Source organism: Mobula birostris, chromosome 22 (assembly GCF_030028105.1).
Source record: "Mobula birostris isolate sMobBir1 chromosome 22, sMobBir1.hap1, whole genome shotgun sequence".
Taxonomy (NCBI): Eukaryota; Metazoa; Chordata; class Chondrichthyes; order Myliobatiformes; family Myliobatidae; genus Mobula; species Mobula birostris.
Window position 1 is genome coordinate 28,401,075 of NC_092391.1, and position 22,033 is coordinate 28,423,107.

The 22,033-nt window shown below is 45.5% G+C and overlaps 1 protein-coding gene across 3 annotated transcripts in view; it reads right to left on the minus strand.

The window, feature by feature from the left end:
• Positions 1-7,743: 7,743 nt before the first annotated feature.
• LOC140186337 (protein spinster-like) overlaps positions 7,744-22,033 on the minus strand; it is a 29,831-nt gene continuing 15,541 nt past the window's right edge. For 2 of the 3 annotated variants that reach the window (XM_072240479.1, XM_072240480.1), the window contains exons 7-9: positions 17,142-17,226; positions 13,077-13,274; positions 7,746-9,387 (exon numbers count right to left, since the gene is read on the minus strand). In XM_072240479.1, coding sequence (XP_072096580.1) covers positions 9,233-9,387; positions 13,077-13,274; positions 17,142-17,226 — 438 coding nt within the window. In that variant the 3' untranslated portion in view covers positions 7,746-9,232. Of the gene's footprint in view, positions 9,388-13,076; positions 13,275-17,141; positions 17,227-22,033 lie in introns of all 3 variants that reach the window. The other variant, XM_072240478.1, reaches the window with a different exon arrangement.

A 22,033-nucleotide genomic window follows, 5' to 3' on the forward strand; every position in this document is an offset into this window, starting at 1 on the left:
TCGCAGAGTGGTTACACAGGTCAGAGGTACAGCACTGGATGCGGACACCTGGCAACTCCTCCTGTTGGCAGTGACGTGCCGTGGCACAGCCACTTGCCAAGACCTCCCCCAGCACCACTGAGAAAAAGAGACACACCACTCAGCAAACGCAGGGGCATTGTGGCCGGTGAGTTTACACATCACAAACTTCTCAGAAATAGGAAGAATTAGTTACAAGCTTTGAGAAACAGGTAACAGCGCTGCCACTGTGCCCCAAGTGGCTTCAGTGGGGCCTCAGATTCCAGGGGCTTCCACCATCATATGGATTCACGGACACTGCTTCCACTGGGGGTTGCATTCTATTGCCACTGATTCAGGGTTCAGTATGAATTCCATGGCCACTCTTTTCCACTGGGAAATGGGCTCCAAGGGCACTGGCTCCCTCTGGAATGTGGGTTCCGTGGGTGCGTGTTCTCACTGGAAAACTGGTTCCTTGGGCACTGGTCTCCACTGGAGTGTGGGTTCCACAGGTACTCATTCTCACTGGAAAACAGATAGCTTGGGCACTGGCCCCCACTGGAGTGTGGGTTCCATGGGTACTCATTCTCACTGGAAAACAGATAGCTTGTGCACTGGCCCTCACTGGAGTGTGGGTTCCATGGGTACTCATTCTCACTGGAAAACAGATAGCTTGTGCACTGGCCCTCACTGGAGTGTGGGTTCCATGGGTACTCATTCTCACTGGAAAACAGATAGCTTGTGCACTGGCCCTCACTGGAGTATGGGTTCCATGAGTACTCGTTCTCACTGGAAAACAGATACCTCGGGCACTGGCCCCCACTGGAGTGTGGTTCCATGGGTACTCATTCTCACTGGAAAACAGATACCATGGGCACTGGCCCTCACTGGAGTGTGGGTTCCATGAGTACTCATTCTCACTGGAAAACAGATACCGTGGGCACTGTCCCTCACTGGAGTGTGGGTTCCATGAATACTCATTCTCATTGGAAAACGGATACCGTGGGCACTGGCCCCCACTGGAGTGTGGGTCGCATGAATACGCATTCTCATTGGAAAATGGATACCGTGGGCACTGGCCCTCACTGGAGTGTGGGTTCCATGAATACTCATTCTCACTGGAAAACAGATAGCTTGTGCACTGGCCCTCACTGGAGTGTGGGTTCCATGAGTACTCATTCTCACTGGAAAACAGATACCGTGGGCACTGGCCCTCACTGGAGTGTGGGTTCCATGAATACTCATTCTCACTGGAAAACAGATACCGTGGGCACTGGCCCTCACTGGAGTGTGGGTTCCATGGGTAAGCGTTCTCACTGGGAAACAGGTTTTTTTGGGTACGATGCTCACCAAGGCAGATACCGGAATCCAGGGACATTCACCAGAAATGTTTTTTGCTACTGAGAATGATCTCTACTCTTCCAATACAAACCAAGGCTGGGAATGCACTGGGTTTAAATGTTTAATAGTTGATGCTTGTAACCTGAGAGATTACTCACCACTTACAATCCTGATGCAGAACCTGTGCTTGAAGCCTTGGTGAGAGGGTGAACAGGTCATTGGTTCAGGACTAGAACAGCCAACATCCATCTCCTGGGAACCTGTCTTTAGGTTGCAGCCGTAGCACTGGAGACTGCCCACTGAAACAGCACATAAGCAACTCTATGTCAGTTACCCTCGCAAACCCCCTGAATAAAATGTCAGATAAATCTCCTTGACAAACCCAAATTAAATCCTACAAATAGTCTCCTTGTATAAACACTTTACATAACCTCCCATCTAAATCCCACAGTTAGCTCTTCCAGACAAGCCTTTTGATAATATCCCCATCATCCCCAGAACCTGAGTAATAGTTGCTGAGTCTTGATGAAAGCTCTCAGCACAAAACATCAACCCTTTATTCCTCTCTATAGGAGCTGCCTGACATGCTGAGTTCCTCCAGCATTTTGTGTGTGTCACTCTGGATTTCCAGCATCTGTAGAATCTCTTGTGTTTGTCATAGTTCTTTAATGAATACACACTGAATAAAAGCTAAAACGATTCTCAGATTGGATCTTATAAATATGGCTACCCTGATCAATAATCCCCAATTAAATGCTCAACAATCTCTTTATTTAATCCCTCAGATAATGCCCTTTTTGAGTGTTCTAAGTATCCTTCACAAAACCCTGAAAGCAAATCTCATCTCAGTAAACCTATTTAAAAATAATCCCCTTCCTACTCAATATTTCAGTAAAAGGCAGAGTTAGAACAAAAGAATTCTGCTTTTCTTCAAGCAGTGCCATTACACTTAGCTAAAAGGGCAGACTCGTTACCTTTTCATCTGAAAGACACCATTGCAGCCCTCCCTCAGAACTCCTCCTCCTTCAGTCCTGCACTTGCTCATGAACATCTCTCCAAGAGTACAATGTTCCACTGGCAACAGGAGACTTGAACCAGCAACCTGTTTGCTTATCATGAGACACTACAGGCTGAGTCATGGCTGGTATCTTTTAGAGACACAAGACAGACCGTCTGATGTATAGATCTGATGATAATAGTGTGGACACAAAGATAGCACCCAAAAATCCAATCGCTTAGCAACAAGAAGGGAGATGAGGGGGGAGGAGGGAGGGGAGAAGGAGGGGGGAGGGAGGAGGGAGGGAGGGGGGAGAGGGGAGGGGGAGGGAGGGGGGAGAGGGGAGGGGGAGGGAGGGGGAGGGGGAGGGGAGAAGGAGGGGAAGGAGGGGGAGGGGAGAAGAAGGGGAGGGAGGGGGAGGGGAGGAGAGAGGGGGAGTGGAGAAGGAGGGGGAGGCAGGAGGGAGGGGAGGGGAGAAGGAGGGGGAGGGAGGGGGAGAGGAGAGAGGAGAGAGAAAATGAGATAGAGAGAAAGTGTAAATGATAGAGATATAGAGAGAGCAAGACAGAAGAGAGAAATAGAAAGAGGGGTGAGGCAATGATATAGAGAGAAATAGAAAAAGAGTAAGATAGAAAAGAGTGGGAGAGAGAGAGAGAAGAAAGTGAAAGTATCAGAGTGGGTAAACAGAAGAGTCCTTACCTTTGGGACACCATTCCACCATAGTCAGCAAGAGCAAAGAACCACATAGTAGAGTCCGTTGACTAACCATTGACACCACTTGAGTCAATTCCAATCCTGAATACCTGGCTGAGGATTACATCCAGAGTTTAGGGGATCTTCCTGCACAAATCTGTTTCTGATAACCTCCAGTTTGTCCCACTTATTGGGAACGTATCTGTTATGCAGAGGGTTCAGCTTTCATGACTGCAGCCAAGACTTTCTTTGATCAATCGGCCGTGAATTTCAGAAAGTTGGATAATGCCAATGTTCTGTTGCACAACGTGACATCAGCCCTAAGATTTCAGGGACGCTTCTGTCCTCTGGCCAATGCCCGAGTGTCCAAAGAGTGACAGGGATGTGGGCAGTCCTCAAGCCACTGTCCAAGTGTTTGTGGGGTGTCCGGGAGCTTCGTCCTCTGACCAATGACTGAGTGTCCATCCACTGTCTGACTCTATTGTCAGATAAAATCATCTGATCTTTAATCCAAAAACTAAATCCCTGAATTTGTAATTCTCTGGATTATGCAGATTCTGTCAATTTAGTCCACAGAGCAGGCTTAATCATGGAGGACGTCAGAGCATTCCAGCAACACACCAAGAAGGTTTTCAAACAAAGTCAATCACAAGACAAAATCACGTGGCTGGTCCTTGCATTGCAAGCAAGGGTGAGGTCCTGATTTTCCTGCTCCATGTACGACAAAGACCAGTGAGGAGCTGGAGACTTTCAGCTTGGCACAGCCGGGATAGAATCGGAGTTCCCGGGAGAAGGTTCAGGAGCTTGAAGACACATACGGCCAGATTTGGGAACAGCTTCTTTCCAACTGTGATAAGACTGCTGAACGGATCCTGACCCAGATCTGGGCCGTACCCTCCAAATATCCCGACCTGCCTCTCGGTTTTTTTTGCACTACCTTACCTCCCATTTTTCTATTTTCTATATATGATTTATAATTTAAATTTTTAATATTTACTAATTTTAACAATTTTTAATATTTATTATTTGTAATCCAGGGAGTGTGAAGCACAGAATCAAATATCGCTGTGATGATTGTGCATTCTAGTACCAATTGTTTGGCGACAATAAAGTATAAAGTTAAGTTAATGTCATCCAGTATTACATAGAGATGGCTGTTCCTGCTCTGTGCCACTCAGTCACAGTCACATGCTCCTCTTACCAATGAAGCACTGAAGTTTCAGTCTCAGTGGAGAGATAGCAGAGAACTTGGGCTGGATTTACGCCAAGGGATGGAACAGCAAGAGCTGGTGTATTAACTGATTGCTAATGGGGGATAAGGAAGGTGAAGTGAGGTAATCCCACCATTATCAGACTAATAATCTGATAATGGTGGAGAGAAGCAGAGCTGACAGCCTGTTACCAGCTGCCTTGCCCTGGTATTGATTGATCCAAGGTCAGCTACCACTCCACCGGACGCCTCCAACTCCAGGGGAGAACGTCCTCAGTCTTGGCTTGCTCTCACAACCTGCCAACCAATCTTCTCTCAAATTCCTAACTTGGAAATATTTTGGTGTTCTTTCGTCAGTGGGTAAGATTGCTGGAACACACAACTGTGGGACAGTTTTACGGCATAATCGGTAACAGTTCAAGAAAATAGCTCACCATCAACGTGTAACAAATATATTCATAATAAGTGGGGCAAACTGAAAATTGTCAAAAACAAATTTGTACAGGAATATCTCCTAAACTATGGATGTGAACTTCACCTGGGTATTTGGGACCTGAGATAATGTTGCAGCTCTATATCTGGTTAGATCATATTTGCAGGATCATATTAAGTTCTGATTTCCTCATTATTGGTAAGGTGTATATTAAGTTCTGATTTCCTTGTTTTAGGTAAGATATGGAAGCTTTAGAAAGGGTGTAGAGGAGATGGTCAGGATGTTTCCTGTATTAGAGGGCTTGTCTTAAGAGGAAAGTTTGCGCAAGCTCAGGCTTTTCTCTTTGGAGCGAAGGAGGATGAGAGGTGACTTGATAGAGGTGTATAAGATGATAAGAGGCATTGATAGAGTGGACAGCCAGCACCTTTTTCCCAGGGTGGAAATGGCTAATATGAGAGGGAATAATTGTAAGATGATTGGAGGAAAATTTAGGAGATATCAGAGGTAGTTTTTTGTTAAACTCAGAGAGTGGTGGTGTGAGGAATGCACTGCCAGATATGGTGGTAGAGGCAGATAGATTAGGGACACAGGAGGCTCATAGATAGGGATATGGATGAAAGAAAAATGGAGAGCTATATGGGAGAGAAACATTAGATTGATCTTCTTCTTAAGGCCATCCCGCTAATGAAGCATAGGCCACCAACAGCAACTCACCAGAGTTTCCTGTACCGGGCTAGTCTTTCAAGTTACACCTGATGAGTAACCCATTTTCAGTCTTCCAGGTGAAGATCCTCCCTCTCCCAGAGATGAGGCCTTTGGAGCTTCTTTTGGCATTTCTGTACAACTGGAATTTTATGGGATGGGGGTTGCTAGCCCCATGCCCAACCCTCCTCCTTTCACAGCAGGGCTTGGGACTGTCCATGGCACAGAGTGTCAGCAGTGCATTGTGGGGTGAAGGTCCTGTACTGTTCTAGTTAGATTGATCTTGGAGCTGGCTAAAAGGTCAGCAGTGCATCATGGGGTGAAGGTCCTGTACTGTGCTGTACTGATCAATGTTCTCTCTCAAGGATAAACACTGAGTAATAAATGCTGGACTTCTGACAATGACCAAACATTGTAAATAAATTAAAAGTAAATGTTTTCTTCACCCAATCATTGGTCAATAATGAGGATGATTAGATTAGACCAACTTTTTTTTATGCCATGGACCAATACCATTAAGCAAGGAGTCTGTGGACCCCAGGTTGTATTAGAGTCGTAGAAAGCGGAGGCATACTGCGTGGACACAGGGCCTCAGCTCACAGAATTCATACTGACCATCAACCGTCCACTTGCACTCATCCTCCGTTAATCTCAACTTTAATAACCCGCAGTTCAGAATCAGAATCGGGTTTAATATCACCAGCATGTGTCATGAAATGTGTTGTTTTGCAGCAGCAGTACATTGTAATACATAATAACTATAAATTACAATAAGTATACATCTTTTAAAATGTAGCGCAAAAAGAGAGTGGGAAAAATACCTGTCCATTCAGAATTCCGATAGTGGAGGGGAAGAAACTGTTCCTGAAATGTTGAGTGTGTGTTTTCAGGTTCCTGCACCTCCTCCTTGAGGGTAGCAGTGAAATAACGGGTGCTGCCTTTTTGAAGCTTTCTCGTGAGCTTCCCCCAGACTCCCACCTGCATACTCATCTAACTTCCAATGGCCAGTTAACCGACCGACCTGCACTACATGGGGTGCTAGGGGAAACCGGAGCAGCCAGAGTAAACCCGTGCGCTCACAGGGAGAACGTGCAAACTCCACACAGACAGTGCACCCAAGGTCAGGTCACTGGCGTGGTGAGTGGCGGGATCGTGGAACGCACTGCCAGCAGCGGCGGTGGAAGTGGATACAATAGGGTCTTTTAAGAACCTCTTAAATAGGTAAATGGAGCTTAGAAAAATAGAGGGCCATGGGCTATGGAAACTCTAGGCAGTTTCTAGAGTAGGTTACGTGGTCGGCACAACATTGTGGGCCGAAGGGCCTGTAATGTGCTGTAGATTTCTATGTCCTATCAGGTAGCAGCTCAGCCATCTGTGCCAAAAATCAGTCAGACCCCCTCATTGACAATTTGTTGTCAGTTAGTAACCATACTGGCCAGGGTTGTTTTGTGCCCATGGTCGATGGTAGCCACAGCCTGTGAGTTGTGATCGGGGTGGCTCTCTTTGTTGGTCAGTGCCAATCTGTCACCATCAACGGTGATGGTTGGTGCTGGAACTGGTCAGCAATTGCGCTGGTCAGTATGGACCAGTGCCTGTAAACGGTGTTCAATCTATTAGTTTCTCTGCCCTGATTAGTGCCAAACTGTGCCGGGCAATATGAGTCAATGCTGGACCGCTGGCCAGTGATAATGTACACCATGACCTGCCCATTCAACCAGCTTTTTCCCTGTTCTGGCCTCCCAGATGCTGAGGGATCACGGAGCACTAGATTGGGTCTTCCATGTGGCAATGGCAGGGTCGGAAGAACAGCCAAGAAGCTCCCTTAAAACTCCACCCGTCCGCTCCAAAAACACTTGCCCACCCAGCCTACCCTGCCCACACACCCACCCTGAGCCAGGGCACCACAGCAGGACTGCCCGGGGCAGAGGGTGGAAGATGAACCGCTGCCAAGTTCACACACAACACACATGCGTGTGCACCCACACCCAGTTCACACACGTATGGGCAAGGAGTGATTGCGTATGTACACACACACACACACACACAGACGAGAACATGAGCGAACACAAGGAGTGCTGGCCCAGTTGAGCCCGATGCTGACTCTGTCCCAGGTTACACAGTGGAGAGCGTTCTGACTTGTTGCAGCACGGCCTGGAATGGAGACTCCAGCGTACACGAGCACAAGAGACCCGGCCAGCTGCATAGTAGGCACACGTCTCCCCTCCATCGAGGACATCTTCAAGATGCGATGCCTCAGGAAGGCGGAATCCACACTGAGGACCCTCACCACCCAGGACATGCCCTCCTCTCATTACTCGCATGGCGGAGGAGTGCAGAAGCTAGCTCCATCCCCTCTGCCGTCAGATTCCTGAGCAGTCCGTGAACCCGCAAATACCAAGTCCTCATTCCTTTTGTTTGCACAATTTATTTATTGTGTAGTTTATAGTAATATTATATCTTTGCACTGTACCATCGCTGCAGAACAAAATTTGCGTCATAAAGTCAGTGATGATAAATCTGATCCACAGAGTCTGACTGTCAGACCGTCCCAGTTTGTTTTACTTGCGAGAGCCATACAGGATCATTCAACAAGCGATTTCAACTCATTCAGCTAATGACTACAACACACGGGGGAGAGGTTTGAGTGGCCACTTGTGACAGAGCCAGCAAAACAAGTTTAATATTTGAGATCCAAGTCAAACAATAAAATTCAGGAAAACTGATTTTTTTTTTAACACTGGCAGCAGGCAGCAGGCAGCAGACACAACAGCAGATAACTCCAGCACTTTCCCTCACTGGGACAGGAACATTCGGTGCAGAGAAGCAATGTTGCTGTTCAGCGATGACCTTTATCAGATAACAGTTCACTTATTACATTCGGCAGGGTGCTCTCAGTCCTCTCTTCCTCTCCTGATTCCCCTGGAGCCTAAAACTCGCTCTCTCTTGATTCTTTCTGCTAACCCAGGGGATAATCTGTAGTAACAAATTAAATCATAGATCGCCCAGCACAGAAACAGGCCCTTCAACCCATCATGGCGACACTGACGGACAGGGCATCCATTCACATTTTACTTTCCCCATACTCCCACCCGCTCCTCTACAGATTCTACCACTGACCCACATGCAAGGAGCCATTCACCAGACTGCAGGATATAGGAGGAAACCACAGGAACTCCACACAGTCATAGGGAGACCATGCAAACTTCTCACGGTCAGGACTGTGCTTTGATCACCAGAGCTTTACAAAATGGCCTACCAGCTCATTGTAGGGGGGGTGAGAGGCAGGAACACACATGGAGAGTGGGAAAACTCCAGGCACACTGCACCCCAGCCGTCGATCCAAGATCGAAGCCAGGTCACCGGAAGCTGGAAGGAAGCAGCATTAACCGCTGCACCAACCCGTCATTGGGAACTGAGAGCCATGGGCGAGCAGAGAGACCGGGAGATGCAAGAACAGAAGTCACCAGCGGTAGCAGCAAATACAAAGAACAGGTTGAAAAAGCCAGTTGTTATTTTGACCTTGGGCTGGTAATCTGCTGTGTCTGTTACAGAAAATGCTCTCTGGAAATTTGAAGCTTGCTCCAGATTTCTAAATAATTACTGCACTGATAATGCAATCATTTCTAAACATAACATTACATTAATTTGCATCTTCCTGCATAGCAGGGGATCCTCACGAAGGGCCGAAGGGCCTGTTTTTGTGCTGTATGATTCGCGCTGCAGCATCTCAGACAGAGCTTACTGTGCGTTAGGCTAATTCTCCCCTCCCCCAAAACAACTGCACTGACTCCTGCACATAACCCCCAAGAAATCCATTCCTTGAGGCAGGGTCTGATAGACTATTCCTCCAGGAAAATTATCAGCTGTCCAGCTCCAGCTCCAGCTCCAGCTGCCTCAGAGATCCGTGGTCAAAGACCACACGCTCAAATCCCAGCAGTGGGCGTGATTCCTCCTCAGAGACCTTCTTCTGTTCCCAGCGGATTACAATGAGGGAAAGGAGGAATAGCAAGGACCCTGAAAGAAAAACACAGCCACTCAGTATCAGCATACATCTGCAGCAACAGCGTTTGGAGAAAGTGTACAGCAAAACAGCTGCACAATAGCTTTGGGTGAGATTGGTCAAAGGAGGTGGGTCCCTGGACTACAACAGAGACCACAGTGCGAAAATATATGGAAATCGAAAATCTGCTGGAAATCGGAAAGAAGATTGATAAGTTCTACAAACAGTCAGAGAGCAGGCAGCCTCTGTTGAAAAAGAAGCCGAGTTAAGGTTTCAGATCAGTCACCGTTTGTTAAAGTTAGGGAAAGATACAACAGATAATCAAAGTATTCAATGTCCTGTTGGTAGTTAGCAATGAATAACTCAAGAGTAAGTAACAGATCAAAGGGAAGGGGACGGGTGGATTGAGAATGCTGGAGATGTGAGGGAGTGTCCGCAGACTTGCGGTGAGGTCCCGGGCCAAAGGAAAAGGCACAGTGCTGAAGACAGTGGAAGAAAGTCAACACTGTATTGGGCTGTCTTCCCAGTTCTGATGAAAAGTTCTAGACTTGAAGAATTAACTGTTCCTCTTTCCACCGATGCCACCTGACTAGTTCCGTGTTTCCAGTGCTTTTTGTCAAAAGTACTTCATAAGCTGTAACGCGCAGTAGGATGTCCACAATAATGATACCTCATAATCCAAGCCCCCATTTCTAATTCACACTTACATAGCAGCTTTTCACAGTGTGGTATATCCTAAGGCTGGTTACAAGATCAAGTATCAAATAAAATTTAGCACCACCGAGGAATCTGGACCATGGCCAAAGAGGTAGAGTTTAAGTAGCATACTAAAGGGTGAGAGAAAGGTGCGAAGGTAGGGGAGTACAGGAAGGGTCTCCAGTGAACGGTAACCACCATCACTGGTGGAGCAACTGAAAAGAGGTCGCCCATGGGAAAAGCCCAGTTATATCCAATGTTTGCAAGACTGAATGAGCTACAGAATTAGAGTAGAATGGCTGGTGAGGTAGGGAATTATACGAATGTATGAATAGGTCAGCTTGATCCTCAAGTCTTCTGGAATAAGACTGAATAAGGTCTGACCTTAAGACTGATGGCATGACTGCAACCTCAACTCTGTATCCCACCTTCCCCGGTATTCTATCACCACTTTGCTTATCAAATAATGATCCAATTCTGCCATAAAATACTCAAAGACCCACACCTACTACCTGTTGAGAAAGAGAGTTCCAGAGACTCACAACTCTCGGAGGAAATCTATCAACTCATCTCTGCCTTAAATGGGCAACCCATGGTTTTGAACAGTGACCTCTAGTCCTAGATTCTCCCACACCAGGGAACATTCTCTGTATATCAACCTGGTCAAGACCCCACAGGAATCTGTTAACCCCTTTCCTGCAGACCAGCTTCCTGCAAATCAAACACTAAAACAGATCCATGCATCCACAGATCACAGGCCTTTCAGCTTTTATATCATGTTTCTTTTTAATTTTCCCAACTAAAATGACAATTCCACATCTTCCAACCTTAAGCTCCATTTGCTGGATCTTTGCCCATTCACCTAACCTATCTATATCCCTCTGTAGACTCTTTCTCTCATCCTCTTCTCAACCTACTTTCTTATCATTGTGTTATCAGCAACCATTCTGTTGATGGCTTCAGCCAAGTCATTAATACAATTTGTAAATGGCTGAGACCCCAATACCAGTCCTCATCATTACATTTGACTAGCCTATAAAAGATCTGTTTATGCCTGGTCAGTTCCCTGTACGTGAAAGGAGCAATGATTGAAGGATTTACACAGATAAGGTGGATGTTGGGTTAAGAAAATGAGGGATGTAGTTAAGGAAGTTACAGAGCTAGGAGTAGTGTAGCTCTGCTGGAAGCTTCATACAGAGAGAGGAGTAAGACAGAGAAGGGAAAAGAGGGATGTGATCAGTTCTGGTCACTTCACTACAGGAAGGATGTGGATACTATAGAGAGAGCACAGAGATTTACCAGGACATTGCCTAGATTGGAGGGCATACCTTATGAGAATAGGTTGAGTGAACTTGGAGCGACGGAGGATGAGAGGTGACCCGATAGAGGTGTACAAGATGATGAGGGGCATTGATTGTGTGGATAGCCAGAGGCTTTTTCCGGGGTTCAAATGGCTAACACGAGGGGGCGTAGTTTTAAGGTGTTTGGAAACAGATACCGAGGGGATGTCTGGAGTAATTTTTCACACAGAGAGTGGTGGGTGCGTGGAATGCACTATCGCAGCGATGGTGGAAGCAGATACAATAGGGTATTTTAAGAGGCTCTTAGATAAGTACATGGAGCTTAGAAAAATAGAGGGCTATGCACTAGGGAAATTCTAGGCAGTTTCTAGAGTAGGTTACATGGTCGGCATAACATTGTGGGCCGAAGGGCTGGTAATGTGCTGTAGATTTCTATGTTCTGTGTTCTAATAAAGATACATAGTGACTAAAATTGCAGGTGCCCTACTCCATTTGTGGAATGAAACGTATTATCAGTCCAGGCAGAGGGGACACACTCTGCCTAATCCAATCAATATGAAGATTTAACTGGCCGGCCCAGATTTATCTATTCTTGACACGTCACAAACAGGACAAGATCATCAATTCTTGACCATCTTGTCAACTAGATCAAAGCCAATCAGCTGGTGTGGGACTGGAGTTACTAATAGGTAGTGATAACTTCTCCAAGTCGTATTGGTGAAATACTTGTTTATTTTCAATGAAGATTCAATTTTTATGATTACCTTTGGTGATCCAAAAAGTTTTTCCAGATTGTTTTAAAACTAAATTTAAGCTCTTTTACTGCCCACATTGTAATTTGAACCGAGGGTTCTCTGAATTCTCTAGAATTCCTCTGCCTGGCCTTTTCCTCCTCACCTATTGGCTTTTCAAGGCTCATGTCCTGATGCCACAAAATCCAACTGGTAGAGGTGGAGGCAAAAGGAGTCAGTGATAGAAGAGAGAGGGAATTTTACCTTATCTAAGAAATGATATGCTGGCATTGGAGAGCGTCAAGAGGAGGCTCATGAGAATGATCCTGGGAAAGAAAAGGTTAAGATATGTGGAGCACTTGATAGCTCTGGGCCTGTACTCACTGGAGTTTACAAGAATGAGGGGGGATCTCACTGAAACCTATCGAATATTGAAAGGCCTAGTGGGCGTGGAGAGGATGTTTCCTATAGTGGGGGAGTCTAGGACCTGAGGGCACAGCCTCAGAATAGAAGGATGTCCCTTTAGAATAGAGGAGGAATTTAATTAGCCAGAGGGTGGTGAAGCTGTGGAATTCATTGCCATAGATGGCTGTGGAGGCCAAGTCATTGTAGGGTGTAGTGTTGGGTGTATTTAAAGCAGAGGTTGATAGATTCTTGATTAATAAGGGCATCAAAGGTTTCAGGGAGAAGGCAGCTGAATGGAGTTGAAAGTGAAACTATATCAGCCGTGATGAAATGGAGGAGCAGACTTGATGGGCTGAATGGAAAGGTTAGGAGGGAAGAAGTGAGGTGGGTGAAGTGGGGTTGGAGAAGACGGGAGAGAGAAAAGGAGGCTGAGGTGATGAAGAATGAAAGGAAGGTGGAGTAGGAAAGGAACATAATGCTCTGGCTGAAATGCTTTTGTTACAATCATTTGGCCTGTATGCTGTTTACCTCAGCAGAATCTGCCTGCCAATAAACGAAGCTTGGACCTACCAGCGATGTACAAACCAGGACACAGGATCAGCAAGGCAAGCCGCAGATTCCAATGCCTGGTTAGAGGAGTGACCAGCAACGGGGCATTCCCACCAATATTGGAAATGATGAAGATGTAGATGGCCACCACAGGAGTGCGAACTGCGGGTGAGACCAGCTCCACAACGATAGTCAGTGCGACCCCAATCCCCATCTCACCTGGAGTGCAAAGAGAAGACAGGGCAAACAAAGTGAAACTTAATCAGGGAAACATTAAGGGGGAACAGAGATTCTCAGCTCACTGGACATCTATGTGCACAGATGCTCACTGGACTCTTAAAGTGGGCGCAAAACTTGTACATATGCGCAGATTACCTCTATTCGCACACAATCAGAGTCAGATTTAATATCACAGGCACATGTCATGAAATTTGTTGTTTTCTGGCAGCAATACATTGCAATATATAATAAGAAAAACTATAAATTATGATATATATTGTAATGAAAATTATAAACTATAACATATATAATTAAATTAAATAAGTAGTGCAATAAGAGAGGTAATGTTTGTGGGTTCATTGTCTATAAAACAGGTAGTATTTGTGGGTTCATTGTCTATAAGAGAGGTAATGTTTGTGGGTTCATTGTCTATAAGAGAGGTAGTGTTTGTGGGTTCATTGTCCATTCAGAAATCTGATGGCAGTGGGGAAGAAGCTGCTCCTGAAATGTTTTGTGTTTGTCTTTAGGCTCCTGTACTTCCCCCCTGATGGTAGTAATGAGAAGAGGGCATGACCCGAGTAATGGGAGTTCATGATGATGAAGCATTGCCTTTTCAAGGTGTCCTGGATGCTGGAGAGGCTAGTGCCCATGATGGAACTGGCTGAGTATGCAACTTTCTGCAGCTTTTTCCAATCCTGTGCAGTGGCCCCTCTACACCAGACAGTGATGCAACCAGTCAGAATGCTCTCCATAGTCCATCTGTAGAAATTTAAATTTGCAAGTGTCTTTGGTGACATAGCAATTCTCCTTAATCTCCCAATGAAATACAACCACTGCCATGAATTTTTTGTAATTGCATCAGTATCTTGGGCACAGGATATTGTAGATGCTCAGAGATGTTGACACCCAGGAACTTGAAACTGCTCACTGTCCTCTGCTGATCCCTCACTGAAGACTGGTGTGTGTTCACTTGACTTCTCCTTCCTGAAGTTCACAATCATTTCCTTGGTCTTACTGACATTGAGTGCAAGGTTGTGGCAGTGACACCACTCAACCAACTGATCTATCTTGCTCCTGTACGCCTCCTCATCACCATCTAAAATTCTGTCAACAGTAGTTGTATCATCTGCAACTTTATGTATGGTGTTTGAGCTGTGCCCAGCCACACAATCGTGGGTGTAGAGGGAGTAGAGTAGTCAGCTAAGCATGCATCCTTGACGTGCACAACTGCTGATTGTCAGCGAGCAGAAGATGTTATCCGATTAGCACAGAATGTGGTCTCCCAGTGAGGAAGTCAAAGATCCAGTTGCAGAGGGAACTACACAGGCCCAGATCTTGGAGCGTGTCTACGCCCACCTGGACAAGCCAGCGAGCACTGTGAGGGTCATGTTTTTTGACTTCTCCAGTGCGTTCAACACCATCCGCCCTGCTCTGCTGGGGGAGAAGCTGACAGCGATGCAGGTGGATGCTTCCCTGTTATCATGGATTCTTGATTACCTGACTGGCAGATCACAGTACGTGTGCTTGCAACACTGTGTGTCCGACAGAGCGATCAGCAGAACTGGGGCTCCACAGGGGACTGTCTTGTCTCCCTTTCTCTTCACCATTTACACCTCGGACTTCAATTACTGCACAGAGTCTTGTCATCTTCAGAAGTTTTCGAATGACTCTGCCATAGTTGGATGCATCAGCAAGGGAGATGAGGTTGAGTACAGGGCTACGGTAGGAAACTTTGTCACATGGTGTGAGCAGAATTATCTGCAGCTTAGTGTGAAAAAGACTAAGGAGCTGGTGGTAGACCTGAGGAGAGTTAAGGTACCAGTGACCCCTGTTTCCATCCAGGGGGTCAGTGTGGACATGGTGGAGGATTACAAATACCTGGAGATACGAATTGACAATAAACTGGACTGGTCAAAGAACACTGAGGCTGTCTACAAGAAGGGTCAGAGCCGTCTCTATTTCCTGAGGAGACTGAGGTCCTTTAACATCTGCCGGACGATGCTGAGGATGTTCTACGAGTCTGTGGTGGCCAGTGCTATCATGTTTGCTGTTGTGTGCTGGGGCAGCAGGCTGAAGGTAGCAGACACCAACAGAATCAACAAACTGAATTCCCGAATAAGGACAGTGATTTTGTGGGGATGGAACTGGACTCTCTCACGGTGGTGTCTGAAAAGAGGATGCTGTCTAAGTTGCATGCCATCTTGGTCAATGTCTCCCATCCACTACATAATGTACTGGGTGGGCACAGGAGTACATTCAGCCAGAGACTCATTCCTCCGAGATGCAGCACAGAGCATCATAGGAAATCATTCCTGCCTGTGGCCATCAAACTTTACAACTCCTCCCTTGGCGGGTCAGACACCCTGAGCCGATAGGCTGGTCCTGGACTTATTTCATAATTTACTGGCATAATTTACGTATTACTATTTAACTATTTATTACTATTTTGCTATTACTATTCTATTACTAGTTATTACTTCCATGACTATTACTATTTACTAATAGTAATATTACTATTACTATTTATTATTTATGGTGCAACTGTAACGAAAACCAATCTCCCCCGGGATCAATAAAGTATGACTATGACTATGATTAAAACTGAGGGTATGATTGTGTTAAACTCAGAGCTATAGTCAATAAACAGCAGCCTGACATAGGTAGAGCCAATGAGATTGTCTCTGCCACAGACCTATTGCTGCAGATCCAAGTCCTTGCCTAGGCAGGAGTTGATTCTAGCCATAACCAACATCTTAAAGCATTTCATCACAGTAGGTGTGAGTGCCACCAGGTGATAGTCATTGAGGAAGTTCAATCTGCCCTTCTTGGGCACTGCCATGATTGTCACCCTTTTGAAGCAGGTGGGAATCTCCAAATGCAGCAGTAAGAGATTGGAGATGGCTTGAAACTCTCCCACCAGTTGATTGGCACAGGTTTTCATCAGAGCCCTACCAGGTACACTGTCGGGGTCTGACGCCTTGCAAGGGTTCACCCCTCTTGAAAGATGTTCTGATGTCGGAGACAGAGATCACAGGGTCACCAGATACTGCAGGGATTTGCACAGGTGTAGTTTTATTCTCCCTTTCAAAGTGTGCATAAAAAGTGTTGAGCAGTGAAGTATCGCAGCTATTCATGATGTTAGGTTTCGCTTTGTCGGAAGTAATGGCCTAGAAACCCTGCCAGAGCTGATACGCATCTAGTTTCATCTCTAACCTCAATCAGAATTGTTTTATTGCCCTTAAAATTTCCTTCCGTAGGTTGTACCTGGACCTCCTGTGTAGTTCTAGCTCACCAGTCTCGAATGCCACAGATCTAGCCCTCAGCAGAACATAAATCTCCTTTTCATCCATGGCTTTTGATTTGGTACATCAAGTATATACTCAGAGGCACACATTCTTGATGAAGTTATTGACAATTGCGGTGTATTCATTCAGACTCGAAGATGAATTCCCCAATATTGTCCAGTCCACCGACTCAAAGCAGTCCTACACAGCATCCATGAACTGTGTGCCAACTCACTATACACAGACCCTCTCCACAGCCACTAAAACTCACTGAAACACACAGATTTTCACCAACTGTTCATTGCTCCCAACATCTGCGGGGACACACACAGTGATGTAACACAGGCAGGCAGGAAGGAGCAGTTGGACGTTAACAAACACCGCAGAAATGCACATACTTACAACATGCCGTGTGATCTTTGGGGATGGACTTGGGAGCAGAGTATCACAGGCTGTGGTCCTGGTAGGGAATCCTGCCCCATTGCACATTTCTACCTCTTTCTCTCTAACTTCCTATCCAAGTCTTGTACGTACACACACAATCACTGAAGGTTAATCCCCGTTCCAACCACACAACACTTACCAATTACATTGGATGGGATCAAAGAGAGGAAGGCATAGGGAGGTTTCAGCCAAAGGGCCCCAGCGATAAAGGGAGCTGCTGCTACCTGCAAAACAGAAAGGCCATGACTACACAGGATAATCACACAAGCACTGATTTAATCTTAAGAGAACAGAAATTCTCACCTCCCAGAAAAATACATGTACACAGATGCTCACTAGACCAATGTACACATCAGATCAGCAGAATCTGGGAATGGGGCCTGGGTTCTCCTGACCTTCAAAGACTGATCACTGAGATGTCCTCCCAAAGCACTATTCAGCCAGTTAAGCATACTTCTGAATCATAATCATTATTGCACATAGCAACTGCAGTAAACAACTACAAACAGAAAGTTCCTGCAAATGGCAGTCTGATCAGATAACTCACACCAAGAATGAAATAGGGAGAGCTGGAGAGCCAATACAAGGTCAACAAGTCCAAGAACCAGTGGCTGATGGAACGATCAAGGGATGGAAAAAGGAAAGGAGGCATCTGGCAAGAACAAGGGCCTAGAACATGGAGTGTACACATCAGGAGTACGGTTCTTATAAACCAAACTAGGTGGGCACCAAGTGTACACAAGGTATCATGCACAGATTAGGGAAAATCCCAAAGCATTTTATAAGAATATTAAGAACAAGAGGACAACCAGTGAAAGGGTGGAGCCCATTGGGAAGGAAAAGGGCAATATGTGTGTGCAGCCAGTTTGATTTTCAATGATACTTGTCATCTGTTACAATACAGAAGGGCGCAGAAGTTGGAGAATTCATGTAGTGTTTTATTCAAGAGGGGCATCTGGGATATGCCAAGTAACTGTGGTCCTGTAAGACTAACTTAAATGGTCAGAAAAAAATCTGAGGGACAGGATTAATCAAAAGGACGGATAGTCAAAAATAGTCAACATTTGAAAAGGTAGCAAAGTGCAATGATGAGGTCAGTGCATATGGACTTTACTAAGACCTTTGACAAGGCCCTAGATGTGAAAATGGCCCAAAAGATCCAATTTGAAAAATTGGATCTGAAATACACTTGGTAATAGGATGCAGGAAATAGTGGAGGGTTGCTTTTGTGATTGGAAGCCTGTGACTAAAAAAATGAATTGGTCCTGACCTTTAATGCTTGTAGTATACATTTTTACATACATCTGCCCATTTTGCTTGTAAATGTAGGAGGTATGATTAGTAAATTCATAGTTAACATGAAAATTGGTGGTATTGATAATGAGAACAGTGTCTACAGCATGGTATCAGTGAGTTGGTAAGATGAGCAAAGCAGAGGAGGATGAAATTTAATCCAGATAAGCATGAGGTGATGCACTTTGGAAGGATGAATTAGGATATAACCAATGAATGCCAAGCCCCTTAGGAATACTGAAGCACAGAGGGACCCTGACGTACACCCAGTTATCCCTGAAGGAGGCAGCTTGCGTAAATGTATTGGTGATGAACATGTATAAACCATGAGGCACAGGAGCAGAATTAGGCCATTCAGCCCATTGTGTCTGCTCTGCCATTCCACGATGGCTGATTTATTATCCCTCTCAATCCCATATTCCTATCTTCTCCCCATAACCTTTGATGTCTTGAGTATATCAACCTCCGCTTTAGATATACTCAATAGCTTGGTCTCCAATGAATTCCACAGAATCCCTACCCTCTGGCTGAAGAAATTCCTCCTCATCTCTGCTCTAAATGATATCCCTCCAGTCTGAAGCTGTGCCCTCTGGTCCTAAACTCACCCACTATAGGAAACATCCTCCCTACATCCACTCTTTCCGGACCTTTCGGTAGATGTCAATGAGGTCTCCCTTCATTCTTCTAAAATCTAGCAAGTACATACCCAGAACCAGCAAATACTCCTCATACGTTAACCCTTTCATTTCCAGGTCTTTCTCATGATCTTCCTCTGGACCCTCTCCAATGCCACCACATCGTTTCTTAGATTAGGGGCCCAAGACTCCTCACAATACTCCGTGCAGTCTGACTAATGCCTTGTAACGCCATAGCATTATATCCTTGCTCTTATATTCTAGTCTTGTTGAAATGAATGCTCAGATTATATTTGCCTTCCTTACCACTGACTCAGCCTACAAGTTAACCTTTAGAGAATCCTGCACAAGGACTCCCAAGTCCCTTTGCACCTCTGAATTTTGAATTTTCTCCCTGTTTAAAAGATGGTCTATGCCTTCATTCATTCTACAAAAGTGCATGACCATACACTTCCACATGCTACTTCTTTGTCTATTCTTCCAATTTGTCTAAGTCTTTCTACAGATTCCCTAGTTCCTCAACACTACCTGCTCCTCCATCCATCTTCATATCATCTGCAAATTTTGCCTCAAAGCCATCAATTCTGTCATCCAAATCATTGACATATAACATGAAAAGACCTGGACTCTGAGAAACACCACTAGTCACTGGCAGCCAACTACAAACACCCCACCCTCTTTATTCCTGCTAGTCAGCCAATTTGCCTTCCATGCTAGCATCTTTCGTAATACCATAGGCTTTTATCTTGTTAAGCAGTCTAATGTGCAGCGCCTTGTCAAAGACTTTCTGAAAATCCAAGTCAACAACATCCATCGACTCTCCTTTGTCTATCCTGTCTATTATTTCCTTAAAGAATTCCAACAGATTTGTCAGTCAAGATTTCCCCTCATGGAAACCATGCCTACTTTGGCCTATTTTAGCATGTGCCTCCAAGTGTCCTGAAACTTCGTCCTTAGTAATAGACCCTAACATCTTCCAGACCACTGAAGTCAGGCTAAATGGCCTATCATTTTCTTTCTTCTGCCTCCTTGGCTTCTTAAAGAATGGAGTGACATTTGCTATCTTCCAGTCCTCCGGTACCATTCCAGAAATTTGCGATTCTTGAAAAATCTTTACTAACGCCTCTATAATCTCTTCATCTACCTCTTTCAGAATCCTGGGCTGTAGTCCATCTGGTAAAGGCAACTTATCTACCTTCAGACCTTTCCAGTTCCTAAGCACCTTCTCCTTAGTAATACCAACTAAACTCACCTCTGCCCTCTGACACTCTCAAACACGGCTAGCATCTTCTACAGTGAAGACTGATGCAAATTACTTATTAAGTTCCTCCGCCATTTCCTTTTTCTCCACAACTACTTCTCCAGCGTCATTTTCCAATGGTCCAATACCCACTTTCACCTCTCTTTTACTCTTTATCTATTTGAAAAAAAAGTTTGGATCCTCTTTTATATTACTGGCTAGCTTCCCCTCATATTTCACCTTTTCTCCACTTATGGGTTTTTAGTTGCCTTCATTAGTTTTTAAAACCTTCCCAATCCTCTAACTTTCCACTAATTTTTGCTATATTTTATGCCCTCTCTTTCAATTTTATGCTGTCTTTGCCTTCCCTCGTCAACCACAGTAGCCTCATCCTCTTTTTATTTGGGATGCCTTCTGAATTGTCCCCAGAAATTCCAATTATTTTTGTTCTGCCATCATCCCTGCTAGTGTCTCCTTCCAATCAACTTTGACCAGTTCCTCCCTCATGCTTCTGTAATTCCTTTTATTCCACTGTAATACTGATATATCTTCTTCCTATCAAACTGCAGGGCGAATTCTATTATATAATGATTACTGCTTCCTAAGGGTTCCTTTACCTTAAGCTCTCTGATCAAATTTGGTTCATTACACAATACCCATACCAGAATTGCCTTTCCCCAGTGGACTCTACCACAAACTGCTCTAAAAAGTCATCTCATACACATTTTACAAATTCCCTCTCTTGGGATCAAGCACCACCATGATTGTCCCAATCTACCAGCATACTGAAATCCCTTATGACTAGGGTAACATTGCCCTTTTTAAATGCCTTTTCTAACTCCCATTGTAATTTGCATTCCACATCCTGGCTACTACTTGGAGGCCATCAGGTTTTTTTTTATATGACATACTCAGATTGACTGGGGTTTGGACTATAAAACCTGGGAGGTTATGGTACAACATTGGTTAGGCAATAATGGAATAATATGTGCAGTTCTAGTTTCCACACTAGAAGAAGGATGTGATTGCACTGGAAAGGGTGTTGTCCCTCCGACAGTGCAGCACTCCCTCAGTACTGACCCTCTGACAGTGTGACACTCCCTTAGTACTGACCCTCTGACAGTGTGACACTCCCTCAGAACTGTCCCTCTGACAGTGTGACACTCCCTCAATACCGTCCCTCTGACAGTGTGACACTCCCTCAGTATTGTCCCTCTGACAGTGTGACACTCCCTCAGTATTGTCCCTCTGACGGTGTGACACTCCCTCAGTACTGTCCCTCTGACGGTGGGACACTCCCTCAGTACTGTCCCTCTGACAGTGCGACACTCCCTCAGTACCGCCCCTCTGACAGTGTGACACTCCCTCAGTACCGCCCCTCTGACAGTGTGACACTCCCTCAGTACCGCCCCTCTGACAGTGTGACACTCCCTCAGTACCGTCCCTCTGACAGTGTGACACTCCCTCAGTATTGTCCCTCTGACAGTGTGACACTCCCTCAGTATTGTCCCTCTGACAGTGTGACACTCCCTCAGTATTGTCCCTCTGACGGTGTGACACTCCCTCAGTACCGTCCCTCTGACAGTGCGACACTCCCTCAGTACCGCCCCTCTGACAGTGTGACACTCCCTCAGTACTGCCCCTCTGACAGTGTGACACTCCCTCAGTACTGCCCCTCTGACAGTGTGACACTCCCTCAGTATTGTCCCTCTGACAGTGTGACACTCCCTCAGTATTGTCCCTCTGACAGTGTGACACTCCCTCAGTACTGACCCTCTGACAGTGTGACACTCCCTTAGTACTGTCCCTCTGACAGTGTGACACTCCCTTAGTACTGTCCCTCTGACAGTGCGACACTCCCTC